General features: G+C 35.4%; 1 protein-coding gene across 5 annotated transcripts in view; it reads right to left on the bottom strand.

Moving 5' to 3' along the window:
- Nucleotides 1-25,643, bottom strand: part of Usp9x (ubiquitin specific peptidase 9 X-linked) — a 111,443-nt gene that overhangs the window by 56,939 nt on the left and 28,861 nt on the right. For 3 of the 5 annotated variants that reach the window (XM_048461346.3, XM_048461343.3, XM_048461348.3), the window contains exons 4-14: nt 23,054-23,133; nt 21,882-21,994; nt 20,481-20,699; nt 17,471-17,586; nt 16,528-16,779; nt 16,314-16,452; nt 14,122-14,274; nt 13,335-13,439; nt 10,967-11,173; nt 9,683-9,819; nt 7,637-7,785 (exon numbers count right to left, since the gene is read on the bottom strand). In XM_048461346.3, coding sequence (XP_048317303.1) covers nt 7,637-7,785; nt 9,683-9,819; nt 10,967-11,173; nt 13,335-13,439; nt 14,122-14,274; nt 16,314-16,452; nt 16,528-16,779; nt 17,471-17,586; nt 20,481-20,699; nt 21,882-21,994; nt 23,054-23,133 — 1,670 coding nt within the window. The remainder of the gene's footprint in view (nt 1-7,636; nt 7,786-9,682; nt 9,820-10,966; nt 11,174-13,334; nt 13,440-14,121; nt 14,275-16,313; nt 16,453-16,527; nt 16,780-17,470; nt 17,587-20,480; nt 20,700-21,881; nt 21,995-23,053; nt 23,134-25,643) is intronic. The other 2 variants (XM_048461347.3, XM_048461349.3) reach the window with 1 other exon arrangement.

The following is a 25,643-nucleotide window of genomic DNA, read 5'->3' as shown; positions in this document are numbered from 1 at the left end:
TGTTTAATATTCTGTGGAACTGCCAGTATAATTAGTAAAGTGGCTGTGCCAATTTACGAGCCCACAAAGAATGAAGCTCCATTTTTTTGAACAGTCACAGCAATACCAAGTGTTGTCCTATGAGCCTAGTAGGAGTGATGTACTCTTACCGTGTTTCTGATTCAATTTCTTCAATGATACTGATTATCTTTTAAAGTTCTTATTAGCCATCCATAGCTCATCTGGGAAAACTTTCAGTCTGTTCCATATCCAGTGGTACAGTGTGAAATGCACTCATGCACCATTTCTGAGCCCTTAGTGAGACTAGGATCACAAAAGGGCTAATTTTGCCTGTTTGCTGGACTGTTTCACTTGATGACAACAGTAAAAGGGCGCTTACAACCATCCTTATAGTTGTTTTTCACCCATTTCCACTTTTTGTAGACAATTCACTTGCCATGAAATGTTCTGGTTTCTTCAGGTATAATCAACTGTTGAACTCTTCCCTTCGGACAGAATGTCCGATACCAGCTAGGACGCGGGTAGAACAGCAGCCACTTCTCCAAGAACGATATCCCTTGGAGAATCATTAGATGTTGGGATGAAAATAGGGCCACTAATGTCCCCTGATATGGAGTACTGGAGGTAGCTATGGTGGGGGTAATTAGGGCCCTATTTTGAGTTATGTTTCACTTTAAATAGGCACTAAATAGGCAGGGTAATGAAGAGTCCTTTGAGCCACTCTGCCTATAAGAGGGCTTTTGTAGCAAAAGACTAAGGATATAAAGGTCAGTAGTGAAGAAATAGAAACAGTCATCAAAAGTCTCCCAACCAAAAAAAGCCCAGGATCAGATGGTTTCAGCTCAGAATTCTACAAGATTTTCAAAGAAGAACTAATACCAATACTTCTCAAATTATTCCACACAACAGAAACAAAAGGAACATTGTGAAACTCTTTTTATGAGGCTACAATTACCCTGATACCCAAACCACAGAAAGACATTACTAACAAAGAACATTACAGACCAATTTCACTCATGAACATTGATGCAAAAACACTAAATAAAATACTGGCAAATCGAATCCAAGAACACATCAGAACCATCATCCACCATGATCAAGTCGGCTTCATCCCAGAGATGCAGGGATGGTTCAACATACGAAAATCTGTCAATGTAATCCACCATATAAGAAAAACTGCAAAATAAAAACCACATGATCATCTCATTAGATGCTGAAAAAGTTTGACAAAATACAACATCCCTTCACGATAAAGGTCTTGGAGAAAGCAGGGATACAAGGAACACACCTAAACATAATTAAGGCAATATACAGCAAGCCAACAGCCAATATCAAACTAAATGGAGAGAAACTCCCAGCGATTCTACTGAAATCAGGAACAAGACAAGGTTGTCCACTCTCTCCATATCTATTCAATATAGTTCTTGAGGTCCTAGCTAGAGCAATAAGACACCAAAAGGAGATCAAGGGGATACAAATCGGAAAAGTTGTCAAATACTCAATATTTGCTGATAATATGATAGTTTACATAAGCGACCCCAAAAATTCTATCAAGAAACTTCTACAACTCATAAACACTTTCAGCAATGTAGCAGGACACAAGATTAACTAAAAAAAAAAAAATCAGTAGCTGCCCTGTACAACAGATGTTAAAAGGGCTGGGGAAGAAATCAGAGAAACATCACCCTTCACAATAGCCACAAATAGCATAAAATATCTCTGAATAACTCTAACCAAACAAGTGTAAGACATGTATGACAAGAACTTTAAATCTTTGAAGAAAGAAATTGAGGAAGATACCAAAAAGTGGAAAGATCTCTCATGCTCTTCGGCAGATAGAATTAACATAGTAAAAATGGCAATCTTACCAAAAGCAATCTACAGATTCAATGCAATGTCCATCAAAATTCCAGCAAAATTCTTCACAGACCTTGAAAGAATGGTATTCAACTTCATACGAAAAAGCAAAAAACTCAGGATAGCCAAAACAATCCTGTACAATAAGAGAACTTCTAGAGGCTTAACAATTCCTGACTTCAAACTCTACTACAGAGCTACAGTACTGAAAACAGCCTGGTACTGGCATAAGAACAGACAGGAAGACCAATGGAACCGAATAGCAGACCAGGATATCAATCCACACATCTTCGAACACCTGGTCTTTGATAAAGAAGCAAAAAATATCAAATGGAAAAAAGAAAGCATATTTAACAAGTGGTGCTGGCATAACTGGATATGACCATGCACAAAACTCAAGTCCAAATGGATCAAAGACCTCAACATAAAGCCAGCCACACTGAACCTTATAGAAGACAAAGTGGGAAGTACACTTTAACGCATTGGCACAGACAGGGAACCACATCCTAAATATAACCCCAGTAGCACAGACACTGAGAGAAACAATTAATAAATGGGACCTCCTGAGACTGAAAAGCTTCTGTAAAGTAAAGGACACGGTCAACAAGACAAAACGACAGCCTACAGAATGGGAAAAGATCTTCACGAACCCCACATCAGACAGAGGTCTGATCTCCAAAATATACAAAGTACTCAAGAAAATTGGACACCAAAAGATCACATAATAAAATTTAAAAAAATGGAGTACAGACCTAAACAGAGAACTCTCAACAGAGAAATCTAAAATGGCTGAAAGACACTTAAGGAAATGTTCAACATCCTTACTCATCACAGAAATGCAAATCAAAACAACTCTGAGATTCCATCTTACACCTGTAATGATGGCCAAGATAAAAACCACTGATGACAACGTATGCTGGAGAGGTTGTGGGGAAAAGGGAACACTTCTGCATTGCTGGTGGGAATGCAAGCTGGTACAACCCCTTTGGATGTCAGTGTGGTGATTTCTCAGAAAATTAGGAAACAACCTTTCTCAAGACCCAGCAATACCACTTTTGGGTATATAACCAAAGGATGCTCAATCGTGCCACAAGGACATGTGCTCAACTATGTTCATAGCAGCTTGTTTGTCATAGCCAGAACCTGGAAACAATCTAAATGCCCCTCGACCAAAAAATGGATAAGGAAAATGTGGTACATTTACACAATGGAGTACTACACAGCAGAAAAAAATAATGACATCTTGAATTTTGCAGGCAAATGGATGGAGCTAGAAAACATTATTTTGAATGAGGTAACCCAGACCCAGAAAGACAATTATCACATGTACTCACCCATGGGTGGTTTTTAAACATAAAGCAAAGAAAGCCAGCCTACAAACCATAATCCCAGAGAACTTAGACAACAATGAGGACACTAAGACAGACTTACATAGATCTAATCTACATGGAAAGTTGAAAAGGACAAGATCTCCTGAATAAACTGAAAGCATGGGGACCTTGGGAGTAGGACTGAATGGGGGGAGAAATAGGGAGGGGAACAGAGAAAAATGTAGAGCTCAATAAAAATCAATAAAAAATGAATAAACAAAGGAAAAGATCAGCAGCTTGCTGTACAAAAGGCTAAGTGCACTCCTACACTAGGAGCCATGTGGTGAGAGAACTATTTCTTAGTCAATCCAGTCCAGAACAGTTTCCACATGGTGAAGTTGACAGGAGACAAGCAAGTTGTGGCTCAAGTGCTTATTTCTGAGATTTGGATCTTATTTGTTAAAACTCCTTACAGCAACTTCTAGGCACTTTAACTTTTATATTTTTAACCAGGTAAATGCTTATTTTGATAAGGTCAACTGAGTCTTTTATTTATTCAACTCTAGAAGTTAAATCCTACAATTCCTTACTTTCTTTTTATCCAATGTTTAGTATTTTACTTTATATGAGTATAATCATATTTTATTTACTCAATAGGTACAGTTATTTTCATTATTTTGATTCTGCTTTGACCAAGAAAAGCCAAATCCTTCATCTTTTGGACATAAACACAATTTATTAGTCACTTTCATACTTTTTCCAGCAAGATGTCCTTGTTCCAGGCCTGAAAACATCTCTATTTCTCTAGGCAGGTAGAAATGCTGACAAAAGGCTATTTTTTTAAATTTTCTTTGAAGCCAGGAAGAAACCATATAGACTTAGTACTTCACAGTTGATGATAAGCATGGAAAAATGATGGTAAATTATGTAAATCACATTTCCATAAGTGTTCAGGTCAGCACATTAACTATCCTACCATTTAGGATACCAATTAAAACTTCCAATTAAATTACCTATTAAAACTTCAGTGATAAATGACAGGTTTACACTTGGCTGTATGCACAGAAAAATTTCAAGATTGGCAAGCACCAGCATGTAACAGCACTAGTATGTAGTTACAACATAAACAAATATTGGTAACAATTTTTATTAAGTCTACTTTCCTTTATCGAAGAATGCTAACATAGGTGGAGCTGGGCAGAGTGGTGCACACCTTCAGTCCTAGCACTCAGGAGGCAGACAGAGGGAGGCAGATTCCCGGACAGCTAAAGCTACATAGCAAGACCCTGTGTGAGGAGGGAGAGGAGACACGGACACCCAAAAGCAGAAGGTAGAATCTGCTGATCATTTGACTAAGGATATGCCCACTCATTCCCAAGCTGAAGATGCTTTTGGTGATGAAACATGAACAGAACATATACTTGCTGTGGAACAATGTTTCTGTATACTGTAAATATCTGTTGCTCTCATTGGTCTATTAAAGGTTGAATGGCCAACAGTTGGATAGGTAGTGATTAGGTGGGACTTGTGGACAAAAAAGAGTGTGCGGGAGGAGAGAAGAGTTGCCAGGAGACACATGCTGGGAAGAAGGTACCACATGATAGAGCACAGATAAGAAATATGGGTTAATTTAAGTTGTAAGAGCTAGTTAGTAACAAGCCTAAGCTATCAGCCAAGTATTTATAATTATTAATAAGCCTCTATGTGGTTATTTGGGAAGAGGCTAGCAGAACAAAAAACCCCACCTACATATACTTAATGCTGATACAACAGTTACCTGCAATTCAGAGTTATCAGTGAACTATATAAGCCTGACATTAGCCTGCTGAACATCTTATCTATGAGAGTCACATGATACCTTCACTATGCACAAGCAAATTCTCTAATTTACTGCACAGTGGCAAATTCAGAAATATTGGCAGGTAATACCACAGGAGTAACTTAATGTGAGCTCAATAGGATTTTAGTAGTTTTAAAAACTACCTCTCCAAAGGTACAGTGAAACCCTGTCTCAAAAAACCAAACAACAAACCAACCAACCAACCAAACTACCACTTGCCCCTACTGAAATATCTACAGACTAGTGTTCAATAGAACACTGCTGTGAGTTAGAAGAAGAAATGGTACGAGAAGGTGAGTGATGTCAATGAATTTAGAGGGGAAAAAAGCCAGTCCTTACTATGTGCCAGATATTGTTTTAGTATAAATAACTTATTCAAGGTCGTAACAGATACTATGTTTGGGCCATTATTTCAGATTCGTATAATATGTATGCAAACTGACAAGTATTCACACTCAGAAATAAACAATATTAGAAAAAAACTTGAATGCAAGCATTCTTGTGACTATGAAACTGAGGCAATAATTCACAGAGAATTTGACTCAAATGGAATAGAAACTAAACTACACATGTACCACTTAAGTATCCAAGAGCAGACTCCCCAACCTCTGACAATGAAATGCAAGTACATAAAAATCAGCAGTAAAACACACACACAACCTGTATGACTCTTAACCTGGGGCAAAGACTGTGTTGATAATTACAATAGCTTTGAATCACCAAAGAGATCATATAAAAATTCTGATTAATTAAATCCCAATGTTTGAATGTCTGTGTATAGTGCTTATAACCTTATTTCTCATTGATTTCGGCTTTCTTTCGGTATAGAACGTTTAGACCATATGGCTGCATACCTATATGGCTTTCAATGTGGTGATGAGAAGGACCTTAAGACTAAAATGATCAAAGATCACCATTTGGTGTCCTCAGTAGCCTGATTCTTTAACTGTTTCCTGACACCTTATCAAGAAGGACTTACCTGGCCCAAAAGGGAGAAATTTAAGAGCAGGGCTAACAAAATCAGTAGGGCTATCTTAAGAATTGCTTTCTTATTATGTTTATCTGCTTTTTTGTTTTGGTTTATTTTAGACAGGGTTACTCTGTGTAGTTTTGGTGCCTGTCCTGGAACTATTTTTGTAGACCAGGCTGGCCTCAAACTCAGAAGTCCACCTGTCTCTGCTTCCTGAGTGCTGGGATTAAAGGTATGCACCATCACTGCACGGCTCTGAATTTTTTATGTTAAAAAAAGTTTGTTGATTTATAAGCACCATGAATCTCATTCAATGCTAAGTTCATTCTACTGAAATAGTATTACAAATAGCCTCATTTTTAATATACACCACTGTAGGTCCTATAAAGTTTCAAATGAATGGTATATATAGGAACCATGCCTAATTGAGCCTGTAGGGCCGATACTTGTAGTGATATTTTGTTTGTGGTTTAACAAATAAAGCTTGTCTGATGATCAGAGTGCAAAGCTAAGCTACTAGAGGTCAGGTAGTGGTGGCACACACCTTTAATCCCAGAACTAGTAAGACAGAGGCCACCCTGGTATACAAAAAATTGATCCAGTCTCAAAGAGAAACACAGCTCACACAAAGGCGTGATCACACGCCTTTAATACCAGTACTAAGGAGCTGGAGACAGGAGTGATATGGCTGGGCAGAGAGGGGAATATAAGGTGGGAAGAGACAGGAGCTCAGTGCAGTTTGAGAAGGCATGCAGTCTGAACGCAGGATCACCCTTTTGGTCTAAGCATTGGTAGAAGTTAAGAACTCTCTAGGGACTGGCTGCTCTGCTTCTCTGATCTTCAGCATTAACCTCTATATCTGACTCTGTGTTTTTACTATTAATACCAATTAGAATTTATGCTACAGATACTATATAAAGTTCTCTAAGGCCATGGGAACAAATCAGAACCTATAACACGGTTTTGATTTTTTTGGGGAGTGTTGAACTATAAATTTGGCATAAAACAGGAGAATGTGTACTAAGAAACACACTAGTGAAAAGATTCTGACACAGCTGTGTTTAGAAGGCGAAATGTTGACATAAGGCTTACAGGAAAAAAAAGCTTACAGAAAACGTTTTCTTTTTTTTTTAATATTTATTTATTTATTACGTATACAATATTCTATCTGTGTGTATGCCTGCAGGCCAGAAGAGGGCACGAGACCCCATTACAGATGGTTGTGAGCCACCATGTGGTTGCTGGGAATTGAACTCAGGACCTTTGGAAGAGCAGGCAATGCTCTTAACCTCTGAGCCATCTCTCCAGCCCCCAGAAAACGTTTTCTTAAAAAGTGATGGTGGTGTACTAATAAAACAAAACAGGTGCATACATATCCAAAAGGTCCTACGATTCTTAGTAGTGACTGGCAGAGCTCCAAGTAGAGAAGAAAAAGAAACCATATTTAACCAGGGAAGGCAAATACTGAATAAAAAGCTTTCAACCCTAGACTGATGTTTAAGATTATATAAGATCTGGGAGTCAATGTGTATCTTACATCACAATAAGGATTCATACTGTCTTGAGGTTTTTTAATATTAAGTGCTATTCCTAAGATAATAAGTGGAAAACAATTACTGTTACTTGCCATCATTCAGTTATCTTACAATAAATACATACCTCTGGCATACAGTCTCATGCTTTCCATGTAAGTTGCAAGGTTTTCTGCTACCAAGGTAACTAGGGCATGATTGTGCTGAAGTTGATTGATTAAGTCATGACGATAAAATACATGGGGACTTCGCTGAGTTTGACTGAAACGAGAAGAACTTAACAATATAATTAGGCAATTAAACTCTGTTGCAATCAAGAGTTTCTTACAACTAAATTCTTAGCTACCAATTAAAAAATTCAAAAGCCTGTTTTGCTCATTTAGTTCCTTCAATGACAATATTAAGTAATTTAAAAGAAATTTATGTATCAAAAACAGAAATATATTGATTACTTGAAAATCAAGCATCAGATTCTATTTACTTCACAAGGAGCCTGTTTCAATGACTATATCTACTCTTATAATATGGTAGTAGCAAAGCATTTGTGTTAGGACACGGTTATTTAAAAATTACAAAAATCTAAACTTCTTTGTATAACTATAGCATTGTAATTGCTAGTTAATAATGTTTTTATAAATTTTTTTAGAGAATAGAGAGATGGCTAAGGAGGAAGTTACTTGACACCCAGTTTGAAAACCTGAGTCTGATCTTCATTATTCTCACTGTGGAAGGTGAAAACTGACCCCTTAAAGGTTGTATTTCAACTACCACACAAACAATGTAACATCAGTCCCCATTCCCTACACCCACCAAAAAAAAAAAAGTATTAGATATGTAAAGCTACACACTGGGAACATTTGGTTTGTTGCTAAGTTGTTCTTGTCATCAGAAAGATAACTACTTTCCAATTTGTTTTGTCACATTCTCTGAAGCTAGTCAATTTTTATAGCTAATACTACTATTCTAGTATAGATAAAGTCATTAATTTCTAGGAGAGTAGCTGAATACAATGTTTACCTGGAAGCAATAGATTTGAGAAAGATCAAGTGGTGTATGTACACTGGGCCAAACACACTCAAAACAGACTAACATTACCTCCCCCAATTTGTATCTATTGTTTTGTTCACATCTAATTTATGAATATTGGTACCACTATACTCATTTCTTTATTTTTCTGCCAACTACTCTACCTCTGTTCCCAGAAACAAGTTAGAGGGCAACTCATTTCAGTAAGCATATTTTGGAATCTAAGATAGTACATTTATTTCAATCACTAACTTACTTTGTTTCTTCTTTTAAAAATATTTATTTTCATTACATGTGTATGAGTGTTTGCCTACATTTTTATCTGGGCAACACGTATGTGCAGTCCCGACTGAGGCAAGAAGTGGGCATGGAATTCCCTGAAATGGAGTTACAGATGGTCTTGAGCTGAAGTTGAGTTCTCTGAGTATCCAGTACTCTTAACCTCTGTACCGTCTCTCTAGCTCCTAATTTTGTTTATTTGAAATAAGGTTTCACTATTTCATCCTGGCTGGCCTGGAACTGTAGAAACCACCCTCGCCTTGACCACAGAAATCTATCTACCTCTGTTTCCTGAGTGGTTGGGCACCACCATGCCTGGCCTAAGAGAGTATATGTAAAGACTGATATTAAAAAGTTCAAGGCTTTATCATGTCATCTACTATCATTTAAATTTCTGTGTAATTCAATCTTCTAAATCAACTTTAAAAATTTACTAAGAAACATTTTTTGAAAACTATCATGTGACAGCCTGAAACAGCAGTATCACCTCAATTCTGATCACTTTCCTCATCAATGAAACAAAGGAGGTAGGAATGACAAGGACTTTTTCTTTTGTTCCAAATGATGCCTTCTCTCAGTTTCCTGTCTCTCCATTAATTTTTAAAAGATTTATTTATGTATATGGGCACTCTATTTGCATGTACACCTTTATTTGAAAAGAAGGCATCAGATTCCACTATAGATGGTTGTGAGTCACCATGTGGTTGTTGGGAATTGAACTCAGGACCTATGGAAGAGCATTCAGAGTTCTTAACCGCTGAGCAATCTCTCCAGCCCCCACTAATTTTCTTAAAAATTTGCTTTTGCAAACTATAATTTATTAACAAAACATAAAAATATTCACATTGTTTAGTTTTAAAAGTCTTACCTCAAATTTTGAGGTGCTTCACCAAACAAACTACAAATTTCTCTAATTTGTTTCAGTGCAGGAATGACCCATTTGTCATTTGTGCGAAGTTCTTCTATAAAGCGATCTATCCACTGAATCTTTTGTGTGTCCCGATCCTTAAACAATTTCAAAGTTTTATATATATCAATACTCAGGAGAATTCTAAGTTGGAGTATTTATAGATAAATGTACATTACAGTGAAATTAAGCTAAATTTCAACTATCCATGGAATTAGAAAATCAGTTTTTCTTATAAAATAAACATAATACTTTAACTTTCTATAATTGCAAGTAAAGAGTTTAATTTTTTTTTAAAAAATGCTAAGTATGTCTTAACTTCACACTTACTACCAAACTCTAAAAAGTAAAAGACCAAATTAACTACGTACATTCAGTATTGTTTAAAACTTGTCAGGTTTGAGTTTTAATGTATTAAATTAAGAGATTTTACCTCATCATAGAATCATGTAACACCCTGATAAAATGATCTACTATTCAGGAAACTTTAATTCATCTTTTATGAGCAAATAAAAAAACATTTCATCTCCAAAGTCCCTAACCCAGCTTTAATAGTCTAGGATCTATTTGAAACTAATATTCCTTTACCATACATTTAACAACATTATTAGTAAATGACCTATTGCTTGTAGTTTTTCCCAAAGAGACTCATATGATTCATAAAACGTTATTATGGAGACATTAAGAAAGACAGATTTTCACTGATTATTTTAGGATTCGTCTACCTCTAGCATAAACAGAAAGCCTTGAGGGCCCATATTATTTTTGTTGTCAGTCATCTATGGTCTGACCAATTGATTTCATGTTTCTTGTAGGTTCTGTCTCGATTGCATTTCTCTCTGTCTTTTTTTGGTTTCCAAGTAGGAGTTTGTTAATCCTTCCTATTTTTGTGTATTTAAACAGGATTACAAACTTTAAATGCACTGTAAAACAAACCTGTACACATTCTTTCAAAACCACTTAGGTGACCCAGTGAGGGAAACTCTAACCTTGTAAGCAAATACAGAAAAGTTGGAAAATCTTCCCAAGTGTTTATTTGTAAGCCATTTGTAATCACTACACAAGAATGAATGAAAACTCTGGAAAACGTAACATTTTGCATTAAATAAATAAAAAAGGCAGTCAGTCTTACATGAACGATTTAAAGGTAATACCAGAATAACCTAAAATTATCCTGTATTTAAGCCCTTCTAACACTGAAGGAGCAGAAAAGTCACAAAATCAAGCCAAGCAGCACCCCCTTACCTGGGAGCAACTATAATCTAGTATTTTGATGTGAGCACTGAGAGCCAGGTCCATGATATCTACAGGCACATCATCACTGTGGGCTAGATTCCACAGAAGGTTCAACACTTTATGCGCCATCACACCATCTTTATCATCTTCTGCAAGACGACGAATCAGCTCAAGGAGCTTTTCACGTTGTTTTTTACTTGCATTTGTCCAACTGGCCTAGAACGACATTTAAATGACATGAAAATTCATATTTGGTTTTCTCTTCTTTTTTTAGGGTTTGTGTAATAGTAGATTTGAATTCGGGAACACCATAGTTTACCTACTGAGTTCCAAGCCAACCAGGAATAAACAGTGAGATACCCAATTCAAAACAAAAGTGCTTGTTATTTAGCAAGTTCCTGATAAGCATTTATTAATCCAAAAAGGAATCAATCAATCATTAAGGAATTATCTAAAGATTATTCTGGGAGGAAGAAGTCCCAGAGGATGTAATAACAATTGTTCTATTTCTTTCCTTCGTATAAATATGTCACTGGTTATGTATCACCACCATTTCAGGAGTCATTTCAACATTAAGGATGAATGACTTAATAGGCATTCACAATAACTGATTACATTATTTCCTCAGTTGTCTTTAATATAGTTCAAAAGATGGAAAAATGTATATACAGCAAGTTTATCTTTGTATGTGTGAAATGTTTAAGATGATATCTAAAACCACAAAAACATCAATTTTATACTTTGTTTTTCCTACAAAGCAGTGACATTTTCAAGACACAGATTTAAGACTGAGTTTACTGAGCCAGGTTGTGGTGGTGGGACATGCTTTTAATACCAGAACTCCAGAGGCAGGGGCAGGTAGATCTGTGTTCAAGGCCAGTCTGGTCTACAGACTAAAGACTAAGTTCCAGGACAGGACAGCCAAGGATACAGAGAAATCTTGCCTCAAAAAAACTAAAATGGTCTTCTAGGCCTTGTACCTAGTAACTGACATAACATAATATGTCTGGGGTAGAGGGTAATTTTTCCCCCTACTGTGAAATATACATACAACAAGATGTAAACATGTTTCATTAAGAGTACCCAGTGTACGGTTGGAGAGATGGCTCAGAGGTTAAGAGTGCTAGCTACTCTTCCTGAGGTCCTAAAATCAACTACAACCGCATGATGGCTCACAACCATCTATGAAATCTGACGCCCTCTTCTGGCATGTAGGCATACATACAGGCATGTATGTATATGAGAACTCAGTGTAGACATAAACATAACCATTACCTATATTAAAAACCACACAAGGCAAACAGAACCCAAGGAGCCTTCTAGAACTACTTCTGACATTTACGCTAATTTATTCAAGGTAGAGATTATTAGGTGGTTTTAGTCCTTTTTCAATGTTCTGCCAATGAGATTCATCCATGTTGGTAAATCATTACAGTTTGCTTATTCCCAATACCATGCAGTATTCCATTAAATGGACATTCCTTATATATCCTCTATACATTGCCATTTGTAGCTAATATAAACTACTTCAGTTCAAGTATTTCTGAACATATACTTCAGTGCACATATCCAAAAATCCTGGGGTGTTTGGGGTTGATTGACAGCATTGAAAGCATTCTACTGCTGAGCTATACTAATATTTCCAGAATATTGTACCTCATCAGAAACAGCACTGAACCTTCCAAAGTGTTACAGCAACTTATATTCCCAGTCAGAATCACTATTTTTAGTAGTAACACTTGGTGATCTAATGCCAGTTGTTAATAAGCCCTCCCATTCGTGAACACTGTCATGTCTTATATGATTAATCCACAAGTTCACTTACCAATTAAGCATTCACTGAGTCTCAGCAACTGATGAAGATTGCTAACACTACATAACTTGAAAGTACATAATGGGACCAATGCGAATATAACTCTAATGATCTTGGCACAACATTGTAAACTATTACATTTCTATTATGCTATGCTTTACCTGAGTACATATCCCTAAAATGCCATGGTATTTGCTATTCCTTTCCTTGTCATCTCTTACATTTCTTATAATCATTCTTTCCTACTTTTCTAAAGTTTACTTCAACCTATTTCCAAAATACAGAGAGGGAAAGAAAATCCAAATGATAACATTAGTTTTGAAAAGGAATGAGAGTCCTTATTAGGGCTATTAGCACTATTATGAAAATGAAAATCAAGTTCTCATGGGCAAAAAAAAAAACAAACAAAAAGCACTGGCAAAATCATTTACATCAGATAAAGTCCTTCAAATCAGAGACTGTCCTTATGAGATTTTAATTATTTATTGACTAAAAACAGCCTGTAGTTTTAATCAATTCTATCTAAAATTAAAATATTAACAATCTTGCTGTGTTAATAATTACCTTAAAGCAATCAAAAAGATGATCAAGTTGTTCAGGAGAAAAATCCCATGCCAATTTGGCCAGTAGATCATGTACATTCTTCACAATGGCTTCATGTTTCCCTGCCTATTGAAAAATAAAAACAAAGATCATAGCACACTAGACTGTGAATAACAGAAACGTATATACGGACTACTGATGACCACCAGGAAGACTTTATCACAATTTCCATTTAATCAATGCATAAAATGCTTAAAATTCTTTAGACCTAAAACGTCACAATCCCATTTTTGCATACATATACATAGTTAATATGTACTCTGGAAATTCCTATCAACTTGTTTGTTTTTTCACATAGGATTTCTCTGTGTAACCCTGGCTGTCCTGGAACTTGCTCTGTAAATCAGGCTGGCCTTGAACTCAGAGATCCACCTGCCTCTGCTTCCTGAATGTTGGAATTAAAGGTGTGTGTCACCCCTGACTTAACTTTTTAATTACAGTTTATTAAATATACTAAGATTTTAATGCCATAAATAACGCACATTGGACTGGGCTATGTTTCTCTACCCCTTGTCTTTTGGGTCAGAATCTTGCTTTGTAGCCCAGGCTAGTTTTCAACTCCTGATTCTCCTTATTTTCTACTTCCCATGTGCTGAGATTGCAGATATACACAATCATACTCAGTTTCCCTATTATTTTACATTTTGCCTCTTAAACTTTTACCAAATATGAACTGTTGCATATTTTAAGCATTACTGAAAATTTTAGGAAGTTTCTACAGTAAGTACTTAGTTTTCAAAATCCTTACCTGTGCAGCCCAGATATTATCAAGATCTTGCAAGGTCAGAGCTTTTTCTTTGATGACAAAACGAAGAATCTTTTCTAGCTTCTCTACATACTGTGGTTGATGAAGACTATCTCGCAAAACTATAGATAAAATATTGTTCTGTTGTATCCATTCCTAAATGTAATTTAAAAAAACAGATTTCAAAACAAACTAAAACACAAAACTTTTTGAAAGTACCATTCATATAATGCAAACAATGTGTAGGAAAATCCTACAGCTTATTTACAAAACAGAGTGCAAAGTATGCATTATCATCACAGAATATTACTTTAAAAAAATTCTATAGTTTTTAACCCTGAAATGGAATCCTGATATACAGCACAGGCGAGTCTTAAATGTGTTATCCTCCTGCCTCTACCTCCATCCCAACTGCTGGGACTGAAGTTGTGAGCTACCATACCTGACAGTAATTTATCAGAGTATCTTCCATTAAATTATACTCAAATCATTAAAAAGATTATAAATGACAGCATTTAACTCACAAAAATATCATTTAAATGCAATAAAACACTTAAGGTTTAGGTAGAATGAGTATAAGGCCAACTTTGATATTTTTAGGTTCCTTACACTAATTCTAATTCTGCCCCAGAATGATTTTAATCTTAGATCAAAAGATACTTTTAAAAAGACTTTTATTTATTAATTGACTGCAATGTACCAGACCCTATTGTTGCATTTCCATTACCTGTTGCATCTATCAAACATTCCAAGTGAGAGATACACTGTCTTAGCTTAATAAACAGGTTTACAGATACTGGCACTGGAATCTGAATCAAGTCTACATGCTTCATTTGTTCCCATCCATAATACTGTGCATAAGCTAGGCTGCAGCTAGACTGCCATTTATCAAACTTCAAAAGCAATAAAGACTCAAGATTATAAAAAAAAGATATTTCACACAGTTATGACTCTACAGTATTCAACTTGAGAATAAAGGTAGTTGGGCCCCAAAATGTCCCATAAATATGAGATTTTTACTACTAAAGGACAAGTTTCAAAAATTCCCAACCTGTAAAAGGGAGTCTTTTTCCTCCTCGAATATGTGTGTGTGTGTGTGTGTGTGTGTGTGTGTGTGTGTGTGTGTGTGTGAGAGAGAGAGAGAGAGAGAACTGTCAAACTACTAGAAAAATTTTAGGCATTTAATGCCATTTTCTGTATGTTCTAGAATGAGTCAGTCACACAGCTCAAGGACCAACAACATTCCCAATGCAGACAGGCACTTAGCATACACAAAATTAGACATCTATCACCTGGTCTCTTCACCCAGGGACAAGGTCTAAATATCTAAATATCCATATTTTTTGGTTGACGACTGAACTCAAGGCTTCACTGAATTATCTCTCTAACCTTTCAATAGTTTTTAAAATTATTTTAATTGCTTCCCCTATTAACAGAAGAGCGCCAGGGAGCTAAAGTTTTTGATTTCCTACAGGTGTCTCATGACTGTCTACAAGTACCCAAGGGACATGGGTTTTCTAATTTAAATGGCAATTTATTAATTAAAGCTGCAATATATGAAATATATATGGGAAATAGTTTTCTAAATATTTAATAAAAACATGTCAAGCACTGTAAAACCAAATTCTCAAAATTGAGATAAAACAGTAATTTATGTAGTTTTATTCTCATAGATATTATTCTCGTGTGTATATGTGTGTGTGTGTGTGTGTGTGTGTATATATGTGTATATATATAAAAAACAGTCTCAAAATGTAGCCCTAACTAGCCTTAAGCTTGTAGCAAATCTTCCTACCTCTGCCTCCCCAGTGCTGAGATTCAATTGTACACCACCATATCCACCTGTGTATTTCATGTTTTCAAATCATTAACTGGAATTGGTCATATGAACAGGCCCCCTTGCTTCAATTATGTTCAAATATTATATCTTGCATTCTCTTTTAACCAATTTCCCAGTTTACTGCAAAACTTGCAATAAAATATTTAACAAAAAATTTATCCAACACAAGCTAAACCACCAAAATAATTACGCTATTTTAGAAAGTTTGAGATTAATAATCTTATAAATTAATCAAAACATTCAATTTCCAACTTTAATTTGAATGTTAACATTACTAATTTAAGTAGCAGTCATTCTAGATTTATGTATTTATATACTAAAAAAAAAAAGAAAAAGAAAAAGTGAAAGAACTCACAGCCATCCTCTCTGCTGTGAGCCACTCTTCTTCCTCAGGATTGCCATGCCGATGGGTATAGTATGACACACTAGAAATTACCTTGTTAACTTCATTCAGTGCATTCATCTTTCCATTGAAAGAAGAAATCTGCAATAACCTGTAGGAGAAATTCAGTTTTGATTTGATTCTAAAAATTCACGTACATGATTATTTCCAAAGATAAGGAACTTACCTAAGTATCATTTTTAACCTAAATATTTCTAAGTTCTTTACAGTTTCTTCTTGTCCAGGAACCCGGGAGGCTAAATTCTTCAAAGATTTAATAATCATTGAAAGAGCATCATTTTTGGCTTCATTCTTTGCTTCTTTCTTCAGTTCTTCATCAGTTAAGTTTTCTAAAAACTGTGGAACCATTTCTATTATTGGAAGGAAGTATTTTTTCACTGTGTGAAGAGTGACAAATTCATAGCACTGTCCAAATGGTCTGAAATAAAATAGAAAACTCCTGTAAATACTCAATTTCTTAAAATCAAATTTTAGTAGATTCTCATAGTACATGTATTATTTTTAAAAACATCCAATTAACAAGTGCTGTGGGAGTTCCTTCAGCTCCTTCAGCCAATCGCCGCTGAGTTACCAGCCCATTGGGGCGTGGTCTCTCCCTTTAAAAAAAGCAGCGGCTGTCCTCCACTCTCTCTTTGTCTTCCGGCTCCATTTCCGGCCCCTGGACTCCTTTCCTGTTCGCGCGGAGGGGCTGTTGTCTGGGACGGTAATCTGTAAGTTTTTTCCCCTTTGAATAAATAACCATTATATTAATCATAATTCCAAACTGGTGTGGGATTGTCTGTGACTTACGCCTTCAAACAAGTAATAAAAATCTTGAATATTTGTCTTTAAAGTTTTTATTTGTGTGCACACGTGTGTGTATTTTCATTTTGATTGAATATGTGCATTTGAATGAAAGTACCCTCAAGAGGTCAGAGATATCAGATCACCTGGAGATGATGTCACAGACAATTGTGAACCACATTATTAGTATCAGGTCATCTGAAAGAACAGTCACTTAAACCATTGCGACATCTCTCCAGCCCCAATTACTCCATTTCTTAACTGAGCCAAAATAAAACCAGAAACTAGTAAGAACACTGAACATTTCATTTCAAAATCTAACTTACTTAATAAGGGCTGCAATTATCTGAACGTTTAATGCTGATCCATTAATAAAACGATCGTGCAATATCTGGAATCCATTTAATGTGCCAAATTTGTTGAGGAGATCCACTAGCCAACCCTGCAATAAAAGTAACAAAGTTTAATCTTTTGGCTTCTAAGAAAAAGTACTATTTTGACTGATATATTAAACCAATTAATGTCAAATCATTCATGAAAAGACTTCAAAACATTCACAGTAATCCACTTGTGACAAAGAGTAAACAAGCAAGCATGAATTACATTACAGGAACATATTGTATCAGTTTTGATACTGGGGAATTAAAACCATGCTTGTCTCAGCAATCACACACTGAAGAATGTGGCTTTTCTAAGTACCTAAAAACAGCTATATTAAAATAACTTATGAGGTTAAAAGACTCAAGTAATAGATGAAGAAAAAGCTATTTAATAATCTAGTATAAAATATTCTGAGTAAATCCCCTCACCCCAAGACAGGGTTTCTCTCTACAGCCCCGGCTGTCCTGGAACTTACTCTGAAGCCCAGGCAAGTCTTGAACTCAGAGATCTGCCTGCCTCTGACTCCTGGGTGCTGGGATCAATGGCATGTGTCACTGAGTCAATTTCTTATTACAGTTATAAGCATTTAAAATTTTCATATAAATAGAATAATCTTGAAGCCTAAACATGAACTGTCAATTAAAAACTAGCCCATGTCACAGGAGTTGAACACTTGGCTACCAAGAGCAAAGGCTTAGGTTTGATACACTGTTCGCACTGCAGGAGGAACAAAAGGAGAAAAAAATTTTTTAAAAAGGAAAGAAAAGAAAACCGAATCATAACATGGTATGTGTTATTACTAATTAGAACTTCTGGATACTTTAGCTAATTTACATAAATTTATTCAATTCCCATCTTATTAACCTTATTAATAAAAAATAAAATTTGCCATTAAAAAAAACTCAAAATGAACTGAAAGGTTACAAAACAATTAAATATATCAGCCAGGCAGTGTTGGTGCACGCCTTTAATTCCAGCACTGGGAGGCAGAGGCAGGCGGACCTCTGTGAGTTTTGAGGCCAGCATGATCTACAAGAGCTAGTTCCAGGACAGGCTCCAAAGCTACAGAGAAACCCCATCTTGGAAAAAAAAAATTAAATATATCAGAAAGCTAAATACCCAAGACAACCTTTTACACCTTGCCACCCTCTAAAAGGCCGTGTTTTGAAATTAAATGAGGGAGAAGAAAATACAATTTCTCTACTAATGCCCTAGGCAAAAAGAATACCTACAGCTGTATTTAAAAGGGGGAAATGTCAAATACAGATTCTGTTTTTTAGGCAATGGTGGTGGCTCACCTTTAATCCCAGTACTCGGGGCAGCAGAGGCAGGTGCGATTGCTGAGTTCAAGGCCAACCTGACCTACAGCTTGAGTTCCAGGGTAGCCAGGGATACACTGAGAAACCCTATCTCAAGAAACCAAGGGAACAAATGCAATAAGCTAATTGTAACAATTGAAATTTTAAGTTCTCTAAGACTAGACACTGTCATATTTCAGTAAGTTCAATATTTTCCTATCTTTTAATTTATTTTAATGACTAATCCTAGGTCATTAAACTCTCAGTATTTATTTTACGTGTATGAGTTTTGCCTTTATATACTACACCATGTGCATGTCTGGTGCCAGAGACCAGAAGAGCACGCATGTGCACTACTTTTGGGTGGAGGTCAGGAGGCGGCACTACAAACCCCAGAACTGGCAACATCAAACCAGTCTTACATAGAAAAAAATTTTAAATGATTCTATAGCCTAGAATGTGCATGCTCTTTGCGGGGGGTGGGGGAGATAGTTGAGAAAAGTTTTCTGTAACCGCACCGGCTGTACTGGAACTCAAGAGATCACCTGCCTCTGCATCCCAAGTACTGGAATTAAAGGTGTGCACCACTACCTCCTGATAATCAATTTTTTAAAAGTTTATAAAGATTTAACAACGAAAGTCAAAATATTCCTCTGACTTTCAATATTTCTTGGCTGATTAGGAGAAGGAAAAAATCCCAAATCTTAAAAATATCTCTCTAGGGACTAGACAGGTAAGTAGCTCAGCTGTTAAGCAATGACTGCTCTTACAGATGAATTAGGTTCAATACCCAGCACCCACATGGTGACTCTATAACTCCATTTACAGGGGATTCATTACCTTCTTCTGGCCTCTGAAGGGCACCAGGTCTGTACACGGTGTAAAAACATACATGCAGGCAAATTACTCATGCACATGAAAAAAAAACAAATCTTAAAAGTTTCCCTAAAGTCTATATTTAGAAACTATGTATTAGCAGCACTTACTAAAGGAAATTAAAATTATAAAAGTATAAAAGTATACAGTAAAAAATTATCTAAAGTACACTGCTATAGGAAATTTATTTTTAACTATATATTTTAGTAAAATTTCAAAGTTTTATCTTTTTGTTTCTATTTTATAATTTCTATTATTTTATTTTTGTGATTTATTATTAAGCATATATAACATATTCCTATTCTGGAGTTTAAAAAAGTATCATGGCTTTATTAACTACACCTGAGTTTTCTAATCAGTTATAATTTTTCTCTATTACTATTATAAATGAAACAAATGTCTTATATTAACCAAATTATGACTATTTCGAGGTTGAATAAAAGATAATAGGGATTAACTATACACGGAGGGGAGAACCATAAGCACTGAACTGAAATACTATGACTACACAAAGGTTCCTAGTGCTATATACTGTTTCATTAAAAGTCCCAAAGCTACATTTGGTTCTCAGATCTCAACTATTACTACACAGAAAAACTAAACACTAGTAGAATACAATAAAACAGTTCTGGTATAAAATTAAGAATTCAAACCATAATGCAAAATCCCTTTCAGAGTATAATTAAATTAGTCTTTTTCTGTGTCAACAAGAGATTGAGAAGTTCTGCAGTAGAACAAAACAATCTTAATATTTAATTTTGAAAGTAACAAATCAACATACTTTGGGTGATCGAGGGTCTGGAGAACGAGCAAAAAGTTCATCTTCAGGCACCTGAACACTTGAGGACACTGATTCGCACGGACGTGTACCATTGTAGATATGGAATTTGCAATGAGGATTTAAGGCCATAGCAAGAAGTTCTAGAAGTGGAAACCAGTCTTGGGCCAATTTAGCCACACATAGCTCCACCAGGCGATGTGTATTGTTAATAATACATCTCTGTTATATATGGGAGAAAGGTGATTTAGAATGTGAAACACTGCAATTTCAAACAGAAGATGCAATCCTAATTACTCTTAATATTCAATGAACTCCCCATTTTATGCTGATTACTTGAATATATTTAATCCACTAGTATTATGACCAAATTAATCTGCTTTATAATTTATATGGTGTGTACTTTCAAGAAGTTACTTGCTTAAAAATGAAGTAATGTGAGTTGACAGATCCTGCTCTATGTCTTCAGACAAGATACAAATGTCCTTTTTTCCTTCTTTAGAATTCTTACACTAGAAGCAACAATTCTAAAATTAAAATAATGTATCAGTTACTCCAAATGAAAGGCTATACACTGACAAATCAGATATTTCTAAATCTGAGAAATTATGTTATATTGTGACTTTTACCCCATCATTGTAACTGAAAAAATGGTCAGAATACAAAAACATCATTGGCTTTATGACTATGTCCATAGTGAAACAAGTAACAGGTCTTTAGCAGTTACAGTACTTCATTAGTCCAAATACAACTCTTTAAACGAAATTTGATTACATCCTACAAATAACAAATACTAAAGTATTTTCATTTGCTTCTGTTCATTATTTGGAGATATTATAGCCCCTGAGTTATCTACTTAAAAATGACAATTGTAAATTAAATTCAGACTACAGAATTGTTTAGACAGTAACTCATGGCTTAAATAATTAGAAGTTTTAGGTGCCAAAACTGAAATATGCATGTTTCTTCACTGTTCTTTTCTGCAGTGAGTTCATTTCTCATTACCTCTACAACACTGACTTTTCTAGTCCCTCAGACGTGCATTACATTTTACCCATCTTGGAAAATTTTGCCTTCCTTAACAATATATAAAATAGATAAAACTACATCTTACAATTCACTGCATTAGATTTTCAATAAAATGGAGGGATCTGCCCAAGTTCAAAAGGTACTGGAGAACCAGGGAGAAAGAATAAATCAAATATTTTAGCTCTAAATCTCATGCTAGTTTTAAATGCCAATGCTATCTCTAACAGAAATAATTTACTATAAAATTACTTTAAAAGTTAAACATTTATACTCCAATCGGTCAAATATATCATATACAAATACACACATACTTGCCCTCCCCACCAAAAGGATCACTATATAATCTGCCTTTTAAAAGTCAAATGGAAAACTCACATGAATCTCAAACTTCCAGCCACTCACTGCTTCATCTGTAAGGATTTTTGTGAATGAGATTGTTAGCCCATCTCGGAAAAATCGCTGACATGCTTCACTTTTAACATCAAGACCTAAGAAAAGGGAGGAAAAAAATCATTTCACAATGTTCAACTATGCGATGAAAGATTTAAGTAATTGGAAACCTAGATGACAGGCTAGCAGTTACAGGGTACTTCTGGAAAAAAAAAGCTCACAGCATTATTTTAACACTATTGTTATTTCAAAATTTCTACATGTCAGAAAGGAAACTTAATTCAGAAATAAACTTTTAAAAATTAAGAAAAATTTATATGTGTGTGTCTGTGTGTGTGTGTGTGCCTGATGTATACCATGTTTCATGCAGGTACTATAAGAGGCCAGAAGAGGGTGTCTGATTCCCAGGAGCTGGCATTATAGGTGACTATGAGTCAATGATTGTGGGTGCTAGGAACTAAATAAACCTGGGTCCCCTCTCTGCAAGAGCAGCAAACATTAATAACTAACTGCTCGGCTATTTCGAGGCCTCCTGAAGCAAATTCTAAAATAATTATGCAGAAGTGATAATATTAACAATAACTCAGGGCTGGAGCTATAGCTTAGTGCAAGGGTAGCTAGTCTTAGATTGAATCATCAATGAAGTAAAAAAAATAAAGGAAATAAATGAGACTATAACTTAAACCCAAGAGTCAGTGCCATGTGACAAAGACTCAAGCATTTTGTTCTGAAAGTCTTTAAATTTGACATTTCACAATTATTTTTAAAATATTAGCTTGCAAACTATGTACTTAGCACCCACACATATCTTTACTATTCTCCAAGGGACCAAGTAAGATGCATTGCTTATTGTTTTTCGAGACAGGATTTCTCTGTAGCTTTGCCTACAGAGTACTTAATTGTAAAAACTTTTGTGTATATTATGGAATTCCCACAACAGGAATAAATCTTTGAGTGACTGCAAATCTAAACAATGGACTTGCTCTTTAGAAATATAAATACATGAACTGTCTAGCACTCTTGAGAACCGCCCTTTTCAAACTAATGTGAGCTCTATCTGTAAGCTTGTGTTTTAACAGGAAAATAAAGTTTTCAGGAATAAAGTGAAAATATATGTAGTAGTACACATTTAGAAAAGCATTGACACTCAGACATACCTTTCTTGCTAAGATCAATAGCAGCTTCTAAAAGCACTTCTAATTCCCCTTTTGGCAAAACTGGAACAACCCATCGAGGCCTAGGAATTTATAAAATAGAAGCTTACTGGTTGTGAATTAAATATAAAATGTACTATAGTCAGTTACTAATTATAATTATTCATCTTACTATGAAAACATTAATTATTAACTAAAATAACATTAAATACTAAAACAGTGGGGCTGGCTGAATTTTCTTTTTAACAATTAAGTATCATTTGTTGTCTCTACAAGCAGACTTAAAAAATGTAAGAAACTACTATAATAAAATACTAATTTGTGCATCAAGGCCTATTATTAAACGTCATAGGAAAGGGCTTTCAGAATTCAGACTAGAAGAAGTATGCTTTGAACTTCTTCACAAAGAACAAAAACTTCAGAGGCCAAGACTGATTTATGCCTCATAATCTAGCAATTTTTTCTAAAGGATCTGCAGAATCCACAGGTGACCTTCCCTTAAACAAAGATGCAGCCTTCTCTTTAGTTACAGTGCTGACCATCTGGCTATCCATCCTTTTCATAGGCCTTCCCAATCATCACCATTAATTCACCCATTGTCCTCAGAAGAGTCAACCTTCTTCTTCTAGAAAACCACTGAAATCTCTCCTAAGAGCTGGTCTTAACTCAATCTCAACTGTTCTTGCCCCCTTTAGTAAAAACATTCCATTAATAACCTATTAGAAATAAGTAACTACCCACCATTATTTTAAAAATGTCCTTTGCATTTTTCTTCCATAAAGAATTGTTTTTTATGCAACCTAATATCTAGCCTGCATATTTTATCAACCACTAGACAAATCTGAAATGTAACAATGCAACTTTCCGCTATGTCATCTCTGCTATTAAGAACAACCAAGAACCATTATAAATATCCTAACATTGATCTGACAGCCCAGCTTACTATACCCAAAACTTGAAATTACCATAGATGGAGAAAGCAAGATACAAATTCAAACAATATCTACATACAAATACAGCCTCACAGAAGGTATGAGTAGGAAAACTCCAAAAAAAAGTAAAAGAAAAAAATTGATTTGACAATAATTCATTGCATGTGATTATTACAAGCTGCTACTAGAAGCATAAATTCTTTTAAATGTTCCCTTAAAGATGAATCAATAGGAAAATATTACAAAAAAGTAAAACAAATCACAAAATTATAATAAGATTCTATATGTATAGAAAAATCAATACACATATAATAGTAAACACAAATATGGAAAAATGTACTCCTGATTTATGTTAAGAGAAATTTTTGGTTGGGATATGTAAGGGGGATAAAGCTGGGGGAAGAGGTTAGATAAATTTTACCTATTTACTATATATTATACAACACAGTTCTATGCTTACTTAACAATGCATACTTATTACTAAGGAATTTAGATTTTTGTTTGTGTGTTTTCTCCAGATAGGGTCTATATGGCTCTGGCTGCCCTAGAATTTACTATGTAGTCCAGGATGACCCTGAACTCACAGAGATCTGCCTGCCTCTGCCTCCCAAGTGCTGAGATTAATGATGTGCACCACTACACCCAGCTCAGTTTGTTTTAATGCAGAGAATTTTATTTCTCCGTATCTAACAGTTTTTACTTTTATTAAGTAAAAATACAACAAAAAGCAAAATTCCTAAGAGTATATATTTCCATTATATTTTAAAAATGTTCTTGTTTTAATTATTTTATTTTATGTGTATGAGAGTTTTAGGTTTGCATGTATGCTTGGTACTTTTCAAGGCCAAAAGAGGTACCCGTAACTTCCTGGGTCTAGAATAACAGATGACAGATGGGTGCTGCCATATGGGTGCCAGAAACGGAATACGAGTCCTCTGGAAAAGCAGCAAGTACTCTTGCTGGTTGAGCCATTCGTTGCTCCAGTGTCCACTAACTACTCTTTCTGAAGGGCCCTTGTTGAGCTCACACTACCCAGTGAGGACTACACTCAGATAAGGTTTTTTGACATGCACTTCTGTTTCTTTACATTCTTTCCTTACCCTGAAGAACATCTTAAAAGTGTCATTATCTTGAGTCAGCATGAAGGGCATGTCCTGAGAAACTCCTTATGATCTGGTTTGTTTCAGGGATACCCTAAAGTTATTAAACTTAGGAATATGCCAATCGAAAACCTGCTTCATCATTGGTCAGATGGGGTGGCACATGCCCTTAATCCCAGCACTGGGAGGCAGAGGCAGGTGGATCTATCTCTGTGAGCTCAAGTCCAGCCTGGTCTACAGAACAAGTTCCAGGACAGTTATAAGAGAAACCCTGTCTTCAAAAACCAAAGCAAAACAAAACAAACAATAAACAAACGCAAACAGTTCTACTTTGGAAACAAACAAATATGGTCCTATGTAGGTGCATATTGTTAACCTAAAAAATTTATCACTCTTTTTCATTATATCCACCAAGAACCATGGGTTATAAAGTACTTGGTAGTGACTATGATGGGAAGATTAAGACAGCAGATTTCTCTTCACTGTCTTTGTGTTACCTACCACATAGAATGCTGGAAAACCTGGCTTTCTTATGTATTATATACACCAGAAATAAAACCA

Source organism: Myodes glareolus, chromosome X (genome assembly GCF_982192425.1).
Source record: "Myodes glareolus chromosome X, mMyoGla1.1, whole genome shotgun sequence".
NCBI classification, from domain to species: domain Eukaryota; kingdom Metazoa; phylum Chordata; class Mammalia; order Rodentia; family Cricetidae; genus Myodes; species Myodes glareolus.
Note: the sequence above shows the minus strand (reverse complement) of the source record. Positions and strands in the feature narration are given on the sequence as shown.